We start from the raw sequence: 19484 nt of genomic DNA on the forward strand, positions 1-19484 counted from the left end.
GCATGTTTGTTTATGTATATATATATATATATATATATATATATATATATATATATATATATATATATATATATTGGCCTGAGAATAACTTGCCCAAATAGTTCACAAGGCAAGCCTTTCATCTGGATAACATTTACAGAAATGATCTAATCCTACAAATCTGGAGCTCATTTCTTGTAGCTGCAATATTCTTAAATGCTTAAACCCTAGAACAGAAAATAAAATTACTAAAAATCATAAAAATGCAACAAAAGAAAAAGAAAACTGAAAATGTAGTTGTGCAAACCTACAGCCAAATGACATAATATTATCACCATTATAAAAGCAATTAACTTAGATTCAAACAATCTGTGTGTGAACGCATGCAATCAAACATTTCCCTCTGACAACTGGGGATGTGGTGAGCACTGAGTGACAGGTGACGGGGATAAGGTAGAGTGAAAATAAAAAACAACACAAGGAAAGAAAATACCGATGGTATCGTGTTTCATACACTGATCAAGGTTGTTCTACAATCAAAGACAATCCGATTTTACAAAGCCTCTGATTGCAGGAGTCAGTTTTGTAGCCCTGTGTGTGTAACCCCGCCTGTGTGGATCATCGCTCTGGTAAATTCCTTCCTTAAAGGGGGTTTAGCTGGAAGGAACACCTGGTTATACTGTACAGTGGGGTGGATGGTGGAAGGGGGGGGGAGATATGTATACATATGAATAGGCTCTGGCCTCCGTCATTTAGAAAAAGAAACAACAATACACTAAAATGACATTCACACAATTGCAAACTGACTCAGTTGCACCAACACTACCTCGCTGGTGTTATAAAATTGGTCTGGATCACGAGCGATTAAATTGTGTTTCAGTTAAACCCCCCACATCCTCCCCAACCAGTCATCTCTATACATAAAACTTTGGGAAAGAGGGCCAGAATGATTATGTGATGATTACGTAGAGGCAAGACCTGTAATGACGGATCGTTTTTTTCTTTGTTTACTTTCTCATACATTACCTTTTTTTTTGTTTTACATAAATGAGACTGAATCAAAACTAGTACCACCCCCCACCCAGCGGATGTAGCATTTCTGATCCAAAATCCCAGATCCCGTGCTTGTTTTCATCCCCCTGAAAGCATGCTGCGGCCTGACCAAACTGCTCTGCTATCTACAAGACCAACTTGCCCACGATGACGCCCACCACAAAGAAGAGCACGATGAGGGCCATCGTGCGGGCGCTCAACCCCTCGTCTTTCTTCATGCCCATTGAGGTGTGTTGAGATGACATCACGTTACTCTTCCTCATCCGCAGACCATCGTCCTCCTGAAACGTGGGAGAGAGAACAGAGCTGTTAGGATGAAGCAAGAGCAAATGATGAAGCAAGAGTTTAGGAAGAAAAAAAAGGGGTGTGGGTGAGTGAAATAAAGAAAGGGAACGAAGAAGAGAAAAAGATGACATGAAGAAGAGACGATCAGCTTGTCAATCAGTCAATGAGATAAGACTATTTAAAGAAATAGGATCTGCTTAATTCATCTGACCCAATCCTCAGAGGACCGCAGAAGGCGCCAGGCTTTTAACACACTTCATTTCCCAGCAGCGGGTGGGGGGGGGGGGCTCTCTGTTAGTTTAATCTCAGTCGCAGGAGCAGCCAACAGCCGCTCTGCCTCTGGCAAAAACTTAAAGTGGAGGAGGTGGCGGTGGTGTTTGACTTTTCTTGAAGCAGTTTGTGGTGTGTGTGCATGGGACTCATTTCCAACCCAACCTGAACAAAACACAATTTAACCTCACTTCACTGATCGCTGTGATTGATGGCGAACTCATTGATTTGCTAAATTGCCTTACGCGCTATGAACGCTGAGGTCTGCCACTGATTATGGATCTGAGCCATTGCCCTTAATGCAAACCTCAGTCTTGAATTACTGTCTCTATTCAAAGAAATACAGCAAAGGGTGGAGCGACACCGCAATGTCATTTGGAACCAGCACTTTTTGTGAATCAAATTTCCACTTAATTTGCTTATCTTGATTGTGAACATCAATCAGTACAAAAGAAATAACCAAATGTGACTCTGCATGTTCAGTGACGTCATCTGCTAATTTTGGTGATTGCTCATACAGCTCTCTGCATTTCATTAGAGCCTGAAGATAGATTGGTTGAAAGAATGATTCCTTGTGTAACAAGAGGTAAAACAAATAGTCGATTCATTTTCTGTCTGAACTAATCAATCAGCTACAATCTTGATAATTTATCTTAAGTACAATAGTTTTAACCTCTGATGTGTGAGTATTCTGTAGTTGTCTTGGATTAAATATATTTTTCGACGGTTGGTCAAATAAAACCAGATTTAAATATGCCAGCTTCTTTGCAATACTACAGTAAGTTTTTTTTGAGAGTATCTCGTATTTTATAGACCAAACAATGAGTTGATTAATCAAAAAAATAATGATCAGATGTAATAATAATGAAGGTAATTGTTAGTTGTAGTTCTAGTACATACTGGTTATGTTATATTCATACAGTAAATTATATAGTAATTTCCACTGTATGCAAATATGCCCAATACATATATTCCATGGTGGTTGTTTTTTTTGCTACTCATTTCAATACACTACCCTACACTAAATCTATCGATTTTATGAAGTATAATTATACGCTTATTACACTTTAGGGAAACAAGCCGTGTTTTACTACCTTACGCAAAAGGTGTAGCCGTGAGAATGTCTTTACTGCCTTGGGAAAAAGATGTATTAACTGACTGAGGTCTTCGAGTCATCCCACTCACCCTGATCTGTTTGTTTTCTTCCCGTAGCCTTTGAGCCTCCATCTGCAGCCTCTTACACTCCTCCATGATCTTCTTTACCTCCCCGTCATCAAGGGTGGAGCTCATTGACTTCGGAGGCAGCGTGGAGGAGTCTGACTTCAGCAAGCTAGACGACATCATCTTGTTGGACTCCATGTCATGCTGTAAGTAAGTTAACAGGGTGAAAAGTTATAACGCAATAAGATGTGTGTTTGCTGCTACAATGTCTCCATGGAGATTCTGACCGATGACTTGGCTGACACACGGCACACGCTGCAGTGTTTCTATTCGAAGGCTTGCTAATTTTCATATATATGAACAAAGCATCCTCTCAAGCTGCCTATCTCCATGGTTATGAGAGAGTTCACCCAGGGGTGCCTTTCATAAGTGGATCAAGCAGGTTTCAATCAGTATTATATCCGTCTAACGGACTCTGTGGTGCTGACTGGGAGCCATGAGTTTCGCACAGGATAACAATGCATTGAAAACAACCACCAAGGGTCCTTTTTTCCTCCTCGTGTTCATGGAACCAGTAGACTTGGTTCATATCGTGACGAGATAATGTCTCTACAGCCGTGTGGGGTCTGAGAAGAATCCCAACAATAAACTGTGTGTGAGATTGAACAAAATAATATAACCTGGCAGAGATGGAGGAAAGAGATGAAGATTAATGCTTACAATTTAAATACAACATAAACAAGATGGAAAAAAGTGACAATGAAAAAGAGTGAGGGGGATAGAAAGAATTTAGGACAGCGTTACACCCGAGCCACACTGACGGTCGCCTCGCTGAACTGTAGACAGAAAAGGGTTAAAAAGGGTGTGCACATTTGTCAATAACAATAACAACCCACAACTAAAACAATTTTCCACACCAGTGTCTGGAAAATATTTCAGAATAAAGGCCTTTTTTAACAAATGAATGGATTCTGTCTACAGAAAGACACTAGAGGGCTTTTATTTTTCAAAGAGAAACAGGAAATGTTCAGTTGAAAATGTATATCAACTTGTCTGTGACATTTTCTACAGATATAGACATCAAAACTGTAGTAATATTGATGGTATGATGTCAATATACTGTCAAAAGATAATTTTCACTGTCTATTTTTTTGCTGTGAACACAACACATGGGAAGAAAATAGGCAAGACCTCAAATCTCTAGATGAGCGCAGTCACCATGCCGCCGAGCCTCACCCAAGCTGTGCTGCTGAGAACTGTTAACATGGGCGTCAAAATGAAAAGCAACAGATTCTGCCACACACACACACACACACACACACACACACACACACACACACACACAAAAAACACAAAAACAACAACACACACAACGCCAAACACACACACACAAACACACACAAACACACAGTGCTCACACAGACAGTGTGGCCTGGGCGTAACAGTAAAAATAAATATGGAGTGATGAAGACTGAGATGGGACAGGAGAGAGACAGAGAAGGGAGATACAGCAGAGCAGTAAAGAGGACGGGAGCTGGAAAACCACGATAAACATCATCGCCCCATAAACAATGCAGACATTCCTTGGGACAAAAATGAACACGTAAACAAATGATTTACTGTTAAATACAAAATTTAAAAAAAGACTACATTTGTTTTGTTTTGTAAAAACAAGCCGCATGATACATTATTACTGGCATATGAATAATAAAAAAAACATTACGGCATTGCTGCGGAGACCAATTATATGTCCTTTACACATAATTTAATGCAATGTCTAATGCGATATCTGATCTGTAGAAAGTGGAGAAACCGCATGTGCTTACCGTTTTCTCGTTCTCCACTGGCATGTCAAAAACACACCTTAGCTTGGAGTCCATCAGCTCATCTGGCTTCGCCTCCTTCCACTGGAGGAGTGGACCAAAAACAAAGAAAAAAGGATCAACAAATTATTTCTTTATTATTGATCAAGGCAAAAGGGACCATTTGCAACAGGCTGCTGATAACGACTCTTAGCAGGAGGACAGAAAGCTCAGATGGCCCTTCTGCTGTCTCCTTTATTAAATGCTGGCTGTGTAAAGACTGACATAGTCAACATATTCCAACACAATGTCTGGATTTTGGAATCAGCATTGATTTAGGAATATAAATCACAGGTTTCTTTACTGTCTGGCTCCAATAAAACAAAATGCCCTTTTCTCTTTATGAGATGAATACATTCCTAATTGACCTCCTAATGATAATGTATTCTGCCAGCATCTACCATTTAATTTTTGATATTCTGGTCTCTAAATCAAGTATGACAAACACTTTTTAGATGTGATGTCTAGAATGTCAACAGACGGAACTAGGGTCACTGCATCTCTCCAATCTATCTTTGAATTATTTCCAGAATGTTTACATGTATATGTTGAATAATACTTGTTTTCAATATATCACCAAAAGTGGGTAACGTATTTACAGTACATAGATTGAATCTTTCAGAATATGTTAGTGCCTATGAGACTGTTGAATGGCACTGAAAAAAAATTGTTCCGATTAGGCAGACCTTATGAGGTTTACAATCCCATGGTTGGCATCGAAGAAAAAAACAATATTTTGTCAGGTATTCTTAAAACGCTCACTGGTATAGAAATGATTATTTACTGTACTTTTTTCTTTTTACCAGTGATCGCGAAGGTGACTTTCAGACTATACACAGACAGATCACGATAAAAATGGTGTTCATTGTGTTTCCTATTGCTGTGTCAGCACTGAGACACAACCTCTCATCCCAACTGCTACGTGCAAATCGACTGACTCTTTTCTTTTTTTTGTCGATCACAGAGTCTGCTGTATGAGTGAACGTGTTTTATCTGTGTGCAAAGCATCTTTTTTTTTTTTTTACGCTGGCAAACACTAAAACATATTGATGGTGAAAACTGATTTTAGGAAGATGATACACTCACCACTCCCTCCATGTCGGTCATGTCAGGAGGTGCTAGCACAGACTGGACCATGAACTTGTGTTTGCTCTTCTCATTGGGGTCGTAGTCAAAAGGCTGCAGCATAACTGAAATACAAAATGACGGTCGAGGTCATGTGTGGTACTACTAATATATATATAGTCACTACTGATTTTAACAGACTTTACGTAGCAACATCTTTTCAGGTTATTTCTTACCCTCCAGCTAACAACTGAGAATCAAGATAAACATGAGAGGATTGGGGCTGATAAGTAACAACAGTTGCAGAGTGAACAGGAAGTCCCCACATGATTATTACCATCTCTCAGTTTTCTTCCTTTTTTTTTTTCTTCTTTTTTTTTTAAACCTCATCCTCCGGAGACTTAGGAGAACGTGTCAAACAAAGTGTCTTGTTAGTATTATTCAAACTGTTGCAGACAGGCAGGAAAATAATAATCTGCTGCCCCAAATACGAAACAAACTCCAGCAATTAAGCTTTTCCATCTCTCTCCCTTCCTCAACTATGTGTCCTCTTCTCAGATTAAATAGGAATTAGTGAGTAGACGGAGAATCAAAAACCGTGTGCTTGTCAAACTAGGGCTTCAAGGCTCTGGGCTTGCCCCTGCTGCTTGGAAAAAGTGATGGATATGATATATTTCTAAGTTTGTGTTACCATGACTGCAAAACACTGACAGATCTACAAATACCCATGGGGGTAATTTTTCTAAAAGCTTCCAACCCTGTCTGTCTTTTTCTTCTTTAACATTACATATCGCTCTAACAAAAAGCAGGTGTTGGGTTGGAATATGACTTTAGCCCATCACCACATCAGTCCTCCAAGTCGGTGGTGTGTTATTTGATGTCATTCCAACGACTGAGAAGGTATTTTAAAGCTGTAATGATGATTTACAATGATCACTTTCTTATGTCAGTATTCAAGTTAAGGGTGGAAGTGCAGAGGGGATGAAAATGGCTATTGATGGGTGATCTTTTACTCCTTTCACCTTTTAAATGAGGGTGTAATTGAAAGGCATATTTTGACATCAGTGCCAACTATATCTACAATGCCTGCGTGATTCTTTGGCTTGCACAAGCCAAATGACCTCCTAATTTCAAAGCCGGTGTGGCTATCAGGATGGTTTTCATATATGGCACATGCCAATTCTCCCTCGAGTGGGAGACCTCGGAGATGCAGTGCACCATTACAGCAATCAGGGCAGTTCAATATCGCAAACCAGAAACAGACGGCATGAACAGATTGAGAACGTCCTGTTTCAGTCAGACCCAATTTGCACACCCATCTACCTCAAGTCCAAGGGGACAATGCCAGAGAGTGGAGGCAGGAAGGCATGCAAGTTCTTTGAGCAACAGTGAAAAACATGAAAAGGGTTCTGAGCCAAAACCTGAGATGGAAAAACCACAGCCACAGGAGGGGAACATGTATTTAAATAATCTTTGATCAACAGCCCTTTGAACACACCTTTACAAAAAGCTACTTCTGCTAATGGCGTGATTTATTATTTTTGCTTCACGCTGGGCAATAATTTATGAAACTCACATAGGCTAATTGTGTTTAACACGGTCAAGCAGGATGTAATCGCCTGCCTGCTTGTTGATGATGATGATGAATGGAACCATTAGAGGGGTGAGGGAGAGAGGTAAGACAACTTTCCTTTCCCGTCACAAATGAATTGTGTCCCATGAGACAAGATGCTCACAACAGAGTAACCACTAACTGCCTACAGAAGTCTGCGGAGTATAATTAATAAAGGATCTGCACAAGATTCGCTATTGCAGGGCCACAACTAATCAATTTTACTATAATTTAATTAAAATAAAAATCTGCTGTTTTCTCAAGAAATCCATTAAATGCTTAGTTGATGAAATGTCAGAAAATGGTTTAATGGTTTAATGTCTTGTCCGACCAACATTAAAAAACCCAATTAGATACCATTTGCAATTCTAAAAAAAAAATCAACAAACAGACAAAATCAACAAAGCATCACATTTAGGAAGCTAGAACCACAAGCGTTGGCATTTGACTAACTGATTAATAATCCACTTGTTTCAGCTCTTCTCTATAGCTTTGACAAAATTCATTGCTCAATCCCAAATATAAGCACGGTATCATGATGTGATATGTCCTCAATACAGCATAGTCGAAAACAAAAACTGTATTTGACAATATAACAAAAATGAAGAAAAAAACAAAACACATACTCCAAACTAGAAAGGTGCAGATCTGGGCCAGGTGTGTCTACAACGACCACTGCTGTAATGTGTGTTAATGAATACAGCCCACAATTGGCTAACCCCCCACGTCTAGACAACAAAGGGCTGTAAGGCGCCATAAAACACAATTAACTCAAAAACAAGCACCGATGTATGCGGTCAAAGGCTCAAAGTCGTTGTATAATACATTTTATACAATCTTGCCAATAACAAAATCAAACTCACCAAGGTGTCTGCCCGCAAAGCAGTGGCTGAGTTTCGGAGCGGTAAAGAAGTGTGTGTACTGGTAGTTAGGTTAGTTTTTAGCCAAACATACTGTCCAAAACTTCATTCAAAATCAAAAACAAGCGGCGATGTATGCTAGCAGTTGGCTCAAAGTCGTTGTGTAAGACATTTCATACAATCTAGCCAAACAAAAATGAAACTCACCAAGCTCTCTGCTCACCTAGCAGTAAGTAATAATAATTACAAAATATAAAAGTTTCAGTTCAATGACCAAAACAATGAACTCATCCAAACTAGATACAAGGTCATTACTAGCGTTTTGACACAATGTGACACAAAACAAGATATGACACATGATACCATGTAACTCATTGTTATACCTCACATCTAATAGCAGTAACCTTTCCACACCTTTTCAGAGAAGCCTTACTGGTAACTAAAAAGAAAGAAAAGTGAGCTCCCTCTACTTTGTTCAACAACTTTGGTCAAAGATCAGCAAACCCACCGAGACAATATAGCGTGGGAATGAGGAAGAGAGAGAAAAGTCAACCAGCGTTCCCAGGGTGGGAAATAACTCCGGAGTCAATAGCATTCAATCCACTGCTCTTTTGCAAGAAATTAAGTTGGTGGTTAAAATAGCAAATAGACAGTTTTAAATATTGAAACAGACCTTGTGTAGCGTATTAGCAGAAATGCTTTATGGATATGGATGTCAATGAAGATTGTGGAATGCCTTTCTTGCCCTGTCATAACAAAAGACACACTATAAATGAGTGTAAGGGCAAGCTAATGAGGCTAATTCAGATAACGGCAACAAAATAAGAATTTTTTTATTGAGGTACGTTATTTTTTGGTATCTACCTCCCTTGAAATGATAACAAGTTCAAGCATGTCAGACACATTTCTGACATATTCCCAGAAGAAGCTCAATATTTGTGGATACAAGGATTTTTGAAACATTCACGCCACATATTTTTCCACTGGATGCTGCTACATAACACCAATCAACCTCAACAACATTCCTGTGGTCATGGCTACTTTGAACATATACAGTTACAGCTGGGTTGAGCTTCAAAAGCCCTGTGTGTATCCTCGGCTGAGCCAGCAAATGACACATCTCAGGGTTTGTAGGTATCCTGTGGCAGACTGTTCCCTTTCGCCTCGATGCAAGTGAACAGGATTGTAGTTTTTGTTAAATATTAAAGGCCAAAAAGTTACAGATCCAATGCAATACTCTTAGATGAAAAAAAGAAAAGAAATGTAATACCACAATATTTACCTGAATACGTAAAGAATTATAGTGTGATGCTATTTTGGGTTTCACTATTTTGCTTTCATAATATTTCTTAACAACATATTTGTTATTATTAATGTTTGTTTGACAACCAAGTAGTGTTATCACTTATCCATAATGTAGCTTTTAAGACCAGGAAGAAAGAACACTTAAAAGTGCCAAGTGGAGTTTCAAAATTCACACTTACATTCAGTGTAACGCAAAACACATTACACATATTCATGCATTTCCTTCTGCATAACACAGTTGCATAGTCAAATATGACTGCACTCCAGTTAAATAGAGTTTAGGCAGCATACAAGATAGCAGGTATGACATTAAATCTCTTAAAGCTAATAATGATCAATCTGTAAAAAAAAGATACTGTGCAAACCTTAATTTTCATCTTTTGGCAGCTTTTATAGAATAGTAACTTTACTTAGGCTTTAACCAATGTCTTTCTTTTTTTTTTTTTTTACATTCAAAGCTTCTATTGAGGTTTTCTAATAAACCCTACAAATGGAAAAACTCCTTTTTTGTTATTGCGGTAATATAAATGTAATTTATGATGCTGTTAGATTGCTGCTAGACCGCCCCGTTAATATAGGTGCGTGTTTCCATTCGTGTTTGGGAAGCGAGACCAAACTGTTTTTTATTACCACAGTGAAAATGTCGTTTTTGAACGGCTAAACGCCAACAAATATAGATTGAAGCAGAGTATTCTATTGGATAAAAATATGTTGTGAATAATGTTTCACAAAACTTTGGCTTTTGGGCTATTCGACTCTAGAGTTATTGAAAATGTTTGGATCAAATGAGTCCGAGACAATCCTATACAGACACCGCTGGTAATTCTACAAACAGTATAATATGAATACAATTAATGTAGCCTAATCTGTATCTGCTACCATATAGAAATACTGGGTTTAAACTAAATAAATAGAAATGATATAAATAGAAATAGAAATTGATTATTTATTTACATTAGTCTACATATTTTAAGATGATGTTGGTACACATGTTATTTTGTTTACAGAGCTTTCAATTTTAGATGGCATAAGCGGCATGTGCTGTTTTACATGTTGAATTGAAATGTAGCAGACACACACAACTGAGTTTTTTTTTCACCTAAAGCTTACAGCAGATAAAGGGTGGCAGGGCTTTTAATAAACCTGGGTTTCACATCAAAGCAACTTAATGTGTGTTCAATTTAAAAAGAAAACACAATGTCTGCAAGATGAGAAACCACATCATCTTGTTATCTTGTTAAGAACACCACTTTTTGAGCTTTCCCTGAAGACAAACTGGACAAAAAGAGGTTACAGACCATGCCTATATGTTTCCATTTAGTGATTCTATTCTCTGCAAAGCGATCTCCTTTTGGGACTCAAACCTCTGAACTTTCTCAACCTAATATGGGTGAAAAATGGAGGCAACTGACAGAGAGGATTGTGCTGATTTGTCGCCCACTGCTGACTGTAAGCCCCAGTAACATAGTTTGCAGTTTTTGACACCAGATAGGTGAAGTTGTAAAATGAGTCTGTGGCTGTAAATGGCGGAGGTGGCCCAGTGTGGAAACACAAGCCTGTACCTGTCTCCCTCAGAGTGCACGACAGGGAATGAGGCCTACCAGGCGGGGCTTGTGCAAGAGGACGGGGGAATACTGAGTAACAAGAGAAGAGTGGAGTGTGTGTTTATGTAGAAAGGGCAAAGCCAATCAGGATACCAAAGAGATAATAGATTAGCTTACTTCTCACAGATGCTTAGTTTTTAAGTTTTTATCAAGAAAATCTCAACACAATCCTGACCAGAAATACTATATTCAAGTTGTTTACTTTGTCTAACCGAGAGACAAAAAAAAAACTATGTCTATACAGAAGGAAAAAAACAGCACAATCCTCATATTTGAGAAGGTGCAACCAGCAAAACTACATTTTTCTTGTGATTAACTAATCACGGCAGCAGCAGCAGCAGCTACATGTTAAAGTAGCCTGTAAGTTAATAATAATAATAACGTTAAGGGCTCACTGTCCCAATCAATACCTGAGACGTGGATTGAGGTGCCAGCATCGATGATTCCACTGTTGGGCCGCACACAGTACCGGCGCGGCGCTGTCGTCTTCACCTTGAAACACACATTCCTGTCTGTAGGGTTGGAGAGCTTGAGATTTGTGGTGACCACGTCTGAGAATGGACCTGTGACGAGGAAAGATATGGTAAACACTTTCAGGTTCAGGAAAACATTTTTGAGTTCTCTTAGTTAAAACTATACAATGCCCTCCAGAGACTGTACTCTTAAATTAGCTACATTTCAACAAGTAATCAAAGACGGTTGACTTGACGTCCATTAAATTGTTTGAGTGTGGTCTATCAAAGCCTGAATGGATGTGAATTAAATTATAGCAAATTAAATTTACTGCCCACAATTTGACCTTCTGCAGCACATTTTCTTTATTTGACCTGACATTTTCGATAAACAGGGTTTTACCGCCAATTCAACTAATGTAGGGTTTACGTTTGACTGCAAGTTGTCCTCAAGATAAATAATTCCAGTCTGTTTCTCACATTAAAACCCAAAACATTTTATCTCAGTAACACAATCTGGTGAGAACTGGATTATTGTAAATCCATCTGCTTTTTCGTTTCACATTGCACTCTCGATTGATGTTGACAACATGGCTATTCTGTCCTTCCGATTACCCAAAAACTGTTCTCGTATCAATTTACCAACATCTTTAAAGAGTAAACTGTGTGTACAGATCTATAAATCACAGGCTTCTGCTACGACACTAGTGCTACCATGATCAGAATAGCTGATGCCGTTTGGCTACAACCAATTACACTATCATTGTTGATGCAGGCCACATATCTCTGAAGCGCTCACAAGGCCGGATGCATTAAGCCACACAGATTTGTCAATAATGCAGAAAACCCTCACAACAAAAGACACAGCAAAATGCAAATGTATGCCAAAACTAAAAGGTGAGCGAAGGTTAAGTGAGTTTATATCCAGACTGCAGCAGTAGATTGTCAGTGTTTTTTTGATGGGGCACTAATCTTTCTAAAAAGGTATGTATTATTGTTTCCGTTCTTCCTTTGACATGTTTCAACTACTTGTGATTTAACTATTAAATAAATTGAAAATCCCCCCATTTAGCCCTGCTGATCATAACTATAATACACTGCAGGCATTCCTAAATTAGGACAATGTAACACGATTAGGAAACGTATGTTTGTTTGGTGATGTAATATCTGACACACAATGTTAAACATTAGTTAAATTATTTGTCATGAATAAATAGTTTCTCCTTTATTTCTTTAAGTGTCTATATTGTTACATGGATCATGTCAACTAAGTTTACTTGATACAAGAAAAACTGAAGGAAACTATTAGTTTTAGATTTTATTTGAAATAATACAGGAGACAACTCTATTATTTGTATATAACTAATTTCTTTGCAACAACATAGTCTCAATATCAACAGCAGATTGGTTCGGCTGTTTAAACACCAGACCTAACTGAACGGATATATACAAATAATACTGATATATCAAAGGAGGGTAGAGGTTCAGAGGCACTAGATCAATTCAGAGGTATAATTATTGCACGCATTCAATACTGCCACAAGAGCAAGCAATCTCCACTGTTGTGTTAGGTTTTCTTTTTACTTCAGTGGTAATGACATTAGCAGAGAAGTCAAATCTGTTGAATGTACACCGTAAAAAGGAAAAAAGTACTAAAACCTAATCTGGCTAATGCATTGACCCTGGAGAAAGCCAAGAGTCTAATGAGTCTTCTTTGATATTATCAGCACATGTTGGAGGGCGTGCAAATTCCAACAAATCTCAGTATATGTATTACCCAAGTGCTCCCTCTCAAAACCACAGTATTACATGTCCCTTAATTTATTCCTGTTATTTCTGGCAAACGTTTCTTTATTGACAGGTCACTCCAGAAACTGCACAACGAAAAGTATCCAGATAGCTAACTGGCAGCCGTTAGTCACTCCTGTGTTTTTTCAGGACCTCTAGTGAGAGCAAAGCTAATTCAAAGTCAAGTGAAAGGCCATGACGAATTCATGTATGACTTCCCAAACTTAGCTGATAAAGTGCCAAATACCACACACGTTACATCAGACAGACTTACGGAAACTACGTATTCATTTTGGAACTTTACAGTATCTTGAAAAAGTTATATCATTAATGTATAGGTTTATGAAAGGGGACCAATTTTCCAGAGGCCAACATTTTTTGTCACTTTGCTTCTGCATATTAAAAATCTCTTAATATCGTAAATATGATGAGTTATTGAAGCGCCAGTATATCTGTAGAAATCTACTATATTTGTTGAATTTGTTTTTTTAGACGTTGATGGTCTGGTGATTTATTTGTGAAAACAACTCATGACTTCTTTTTAGTGTTCAGTGAATTCATTTGTTTACCGAATTCTGTTTATCCAAATAACATTTGGATCTCTCGCCATTTTATGTTACTATTACGTCCAAAACGCAACCAGAGCAGGTTTTCTAATCAAGTATAGTTTTCTAACATATTAACAAATTAGGCCACTACTATATTATTGTGAGCAAAACCTTTTGCGGTTGTGAGAGGCCCACAAACTGTGCATGAAAACATGGAGCTGTTTCAGAATTAGCACATACACCAGATTCAAGATAAAGTTTCAGCTCAGCAAACATCCAGAGCAACTGACACTTCCCTTCCCCTTTGAGCAAAGACAGAGAGGAAACTCAGACCCTCACAAGCTTGGCATGACTTCTAAAGGCTTTTAATGAAAGGGACTCACGCCACCGACTACTGTACACCTGATATACTACTTCCTGAAGGTTTTTCAGGAAAGTGTCCAACTCACAAAAACCACAAACGGACGTTAAAAACTGCTATAAGGAACCAATCTTTGAAGCTGTCGTCTTTCAAGGTTAGATTTTATAAGTTGAAGATAAAAAGTGAGGAGCAGGGAGTTTTTTGTTAAGATTTGTTAATATTACCCCTGACAAAGATGAAATTGAATACAAATGAAAAACTCCAGTCCCAAATGGCACTAAAGTAGTATTAGGCCCACAAATGGTCTGAGCCTAACCCTAACAAGCTGCTACTAAAATACCTCTCCATTTCACAATGCCTCCCTACATATAACTTGGGGCCTAAGTATTGACATGTGATTTGTGGTATCGTCTTTTATACTGAGAAGGCACATAGTTCCTTCTGTCTGGTTAACACTAGTGCATCAACAAATTCAATTAGACACTTGATATATACTTTATGTGTGTGTTGCTCATTTCTGAATGTCTAGTATGTGTCCACTTAAATCATATGATGGAAACCAACACACACTTACAGTAAATCGTTTCACCATCGTTATAAATCAGTGAGCAAAGTATATTACATTACAAGTCAACTATAGAAACAGTGCTTCTGCTTCATGCCAAGTTAACAGTTAAAGGATAAAGCGGCAATATATTTTTTTTCCATGGCATTTGTAGACGATAAGAAACATTTAGAATAACACCAGTGTTTGTTATTCCTAAATTCTCACTGATTAAACAGACTTAGAAGCAACTACAACACAGATTTTCTTATTATTCTCTTTCGTACATTAGACTTTGAGCCATCTTAAAAGGTTGAAGAGAAGAGAAAATAACAAACATGGTGTAGGAAACTGTACTGGCATTAGTCGCTTCTGCTTTGTCCATTATGTCCATATATCAGGGCACCTCATTTTATATTATTGCCAATGCAATTTACAGGCTCGCTGTGAGCCTGATACAACTCAGACACTTCATTACTGTATACACTATAAGGTGTTAAATACATTTGTAATGTGCCATTAGGCTGTAATTAAAGTAAAAAAACACCAGTTAGTTACACCTTCGCTGCACATTTGAACATTAGTTCAGTTCATATCCGTTCACATAAAAATACAGTAAAACCAACTGGTCATATTAGCCAAAGTATGATCTATCATAGCCATAGTACAATCTATCTTTTCATGCAAGTTACTGCAGCTCAACCAACCACACTTGAACTCAGTAGTTTATGGGGAAAAACAGTAGCATATTCTTTTTGGAGCTGATGGTTCCTTTAAGTGTAATCTTTGGGGTGCTTACAACAAACACCACTGGCCACATTGTAATTGGAAACCAACAGCTGATCTCTCCAAATGTCACTGTAATAATAACAGAATAAAATGTATTTATAAAGCACTCTTTTGTGGCCGAATCTATGTAAGTTGAGTACTATGTATATGTTTATGTAACATTATTTAGGCCTAAAGCAACGTGGCATTTGCAGCCAAAAAGCTTCCCTGAAATGTTTATTCGCATTTGTAAAGCCTAAACGATAAGAACGGCGGGCACGTTGATGACCCGTAGTTAACACATATCAAGTAGCAGAGGTTGGCCCGGGTATTTTGTCCTGTGAGCTGTCAGGTTATTAAATGACAGCTGGCTGCCAACAGAGCGAGACAGCCAATCAGAGAGCGAGCAAACGTGAACTAGCTGCACCTGCTAGGGATGTTGTAGCTTATGTGCAATGAAATGTTACACATTTAGCAGGCAAATTATTTTGTAACATTTGTTTTATTACGATTGCTACTTCCCAGCGGACATGTGGTTTGTTTGTTGCAGTTGTAAACCGCGTTTAGGGCAGTTTCTACAGCAGGAAATGTGTGACAGGGCCCGCCTAGCCTGGTTAGCCATGGGAAGCTAATCCAGCTAGCTAACAAGCTAACTAGCTGTCAGTTGACCTGCCGTCCTTTCGTTCGTTCTCTTCTCACACGAGGGCAATGTGGTCAAAAATGTGAAGTCTAGCTTCCCCCGGGTTTGTTAGCGGAACACTGGCCTCCCTCCCCCCTTTTCTAACCCCGCTGGCCTCCCCCCTCCCGTCCAAGCCGGGCCCTCCCCTCTTACCTCTGAATTTGAGTTCGTGCTGAGGCTCCAAGAGCAGAACCTGTTCCGGCCTGGCCATGTCCCAACAGCTGGAGCGGGGTTATCGCACTGCAACCGGTTCCTGTCCGTTACCTCCGTGTTAGGATGTCGTAGAGCGCTGCAACCGTCAATAGAGTTGTTTTATCAATGAATTGGCTCTGGATATCCTGCCCCCCCCGGTCAACCAGTACTACTCGAGCTACTAACGTCTGTTGTGATGCAGCAGGAAGGGAGCGAGAGACAGCCCGGTGACGTCACTGCCTCTGCATAGCCACCCAGCGGGGAGGGTGGCGATGGGTGACGCCAGGGTGCACCCGCAGGGATGGTGGGTCCCCCACTTCAACCAGTGTGCAAGGAGTCGAAGGACATGGATACAACTTTTCTTTTCTTTTTACTTTAGCCCATTAAGTTGTGTGTGTGCGTGTGCGTGTGTGCGCGCATGTGTTATCATATGATAATGTCAGCTATTTATATAGTGACGGCTAGCTTACTCCATAATATATATTTTATTAGTTTATATGTTGTAATAATATCGTGACTCTTCAAAGTAACTAGTTACTTCAGCTTTAGAATAAATGCAGTGCATGGAGTAAAATGTACAATATTGGCTTATAAAATGTAGGAGTATAAAGTAGCATGAAATAGAAATCCTGAAGTAAAGTAATTCGAAATTGTACTTAAATACAGCACTTGAGTAAATGCACCTAGTTACATTCCATCATTGGCACTACTACTTTTGTGACGTTAAAATACAACATCCCCTCTTACTCCAGTGCACGCTAGTTTTTTCCTCATCTCTCCATAGTAACATGAACCCATAAGAAGTATTTTCAAACAGGAGGTGATGACAATACCACATGTTATCTCATAATAGAATCACTTCTATAACTTGCAATGGAGAAAGACTTGGCTTTTAACTAATCGTTATCTTATTAACATAATGTTTCTTTCAAACTTATTAAATTTAACCAGCTTGAAATATATATAAACAAAGTAGATGCCATATTGATTCATATTTTAGATTAATTTAGGGGGGGGGGGGGGGGGGGGGGGGACTTGTTGGCAAGACTGTGAATTTGAACTCTGAGCATATTCTAATTAATTGATTGTTATTACATTTAAATTCACATTCACAGTAAAATAGCTTTTGGGTTTATAACTAATCTCACTATGAAGATTTTTGAAATCTTGAAGTAGAAAAAAACATAGGTGTAAGTAATAAAATTAATGATGGCTCCATTCCAATTAAGTGGATCAATGAACCAGTATGCACAAAGCAAGGGCCCTGGCAGATGTGATTATCTAACTGCTTATGCAGCCATTATTAATGTTATTATTAATGTTATTATAGTTACACGTGTTTTAAAGCAGCATACAGTTAGACCCTGTGAAACACTTTCATGTTTTCCTGGATGGAAAGCAGCTTGATGTCACAATGTACCAGTGTGTCTGTCAGTGTACCTTTAATTAATTTCATAAATCAATATATTTGTACCTGTCAAGCTATCTTAATTTGTTTAGCTCCAATGTTATTCTCACACTGCCATGTAATAATTTATTATAATATTGACACCTGATGAGCCCTTCACTATTATAGGTTTAATAGTTTACGGACATATTTCTTTTCACATTTTCCATTCGTTTTTAAACATGCTTTTTAAAGAAAGTGGTTTAGCGGAGGATTAGGAGGACGTCAAATGAGTGTTCTGCCCTCTCAGCACTATTCAAAGTGCAGTTAAAATCCCTCTGCCAGTCAAACGCGCATCTCAAGTGTCATATTTATATATATAGCCAGGCGGCTGTCTGCCAACTGCAAATAGAACCAATCACTAACAACATTGTCACTGTATCCCCAAGGAACAAGTTTATCGCTGACATCTCTCTTGGGTCCAACATAAGGAAATGAGACACTTGTAGGACCTACTTTCTCACACAAAACAGGACAGGAAGAAATCCTTTTGTCAATCTTTTATTAGTAAACAAATTGACAATTCCCTTTTTACACATTTGTGAATACACTGCGAACAAGTTTTTTCAGGCATTTTGTTACAATCAATATGAAACATAGTAAAAAGCTATATATGGTAACTACAATGCTGACTTCAAACCGTGTACAAGTCTATCGTGGTCACATAACTGGCTAAGAGTAGAATATAGTCACTGATTTATGTGCAATTTGATGGTATATATATCTACACTGAAAAATATACATAATATAGATTAATCACATTCCCAGGGCCAGCCCAAGACTATTGATATTTTTCAATGCAAAACTGGCACACAATTTCTATGCCTCCTGTTTCAGAATAAGGGGAAAACATTAGTCATTATCAAACTTCAAATATCGTTAATAATTATTGTGTTAAGCACTTTAAATCATGATATTACATTGATAATAATAATTTTAATAATAATAAAAAAGGTTAATCATGTGTGGTGTAGTAAAATGGCATTGACATTATTTGGCACCATTTCTTTGAAGCTATACGAACTGAGCAAACAGTAAAATAACATCGAGGAGCGTTAAAGAAGTCGGACACCGGTACAAGAATCTTTCATCAAGTGATTTCACGCAGATAATACCAGAAGACAGATTGATAGTGAGTCATAAGGACCAATTACAAACAGTCAGTCAAAGTGCAGGTTTCAAAGTACCAGAGTGACTCCCTTTTAGTTTAAGTTTTGACCTAGAACGCCACTCTGGCTTCCAAGGGATTTGGTCGGCCTCATTACACTGCTCATTTGAGCAACTACGTCTGAGCAAAACAGCATTAAATGAGGTAAATATAAACCTGTCATTATCTGTTTGAGACTGCTGGAATGAGATCACATTTTTGCACGAGTGTGTGCTCTCCTGTGTGAACATTATCCCTCTGTGTGTGTTTTCTTGGTTTAGGTCACATTTTTACCTTAAAAAAAACATAATAACAACTATTGCACTCCATAAGAAAATCCTGAAGATATAGGCAGCACCGCTTCCCACACAATTCATCAATAACAGCTACATTTAAGATGCTTAAAGGGAAATTAAGTGGCTTTCGCTGACAGAAGAGCACACAATCCAAATTTCTGAACCTGGAGATGCAGTCTAATTAAGCCAGCATCTCTATTTTTTGG

General features: G+C 38.4%; 1 protein-coding gene across 1 annotated transcript; it reads right to left on the reverse strand.

Annotated features, from left to right (window-relative positions):
* Positions 1 to 1120: 1120 nt before the first annotated feature.
* Positions 1121 to 16415, reverse strand: vapb (VAMP (vesicle-associated membrane protein)-associated protein B and C). The gene is made up of 6 exons (XM_079218695.1): positions 16350 to 16415; positions 11467 to 11619; positions 5697 to 5800; positions 4575 to 4655; positions 2773 to 2952; positions 1121 to 1313 (listed from the first exon to the last, which is right to left on the reverse strand). Exons 1-6 carry the CDS (start codon positions 16405 to 16407, stop codon positions 1158 to 1160), a joined length of 732 nt encoding a protein of 243 aa, XP_079074821.1. The 5' UTR covers positions 16408 to 16415; the 3' UTR covers positions 1121 to 1157.
* Positions 16416 to 19484: the final 3069 nt, after the last annotated feature.

This window comes from Taurulus bubalis (genome assembly GCF_910589615.1).
Source record: "Taurulus bubalis genome assembly, chromosome: 5".
Classification (NCBI taxonomy): Eukaryota; Metazoa; Chordata; class Actinopteri; order Perciformes; family Cottidae; genus Taurulus; species Taurulus bubalis.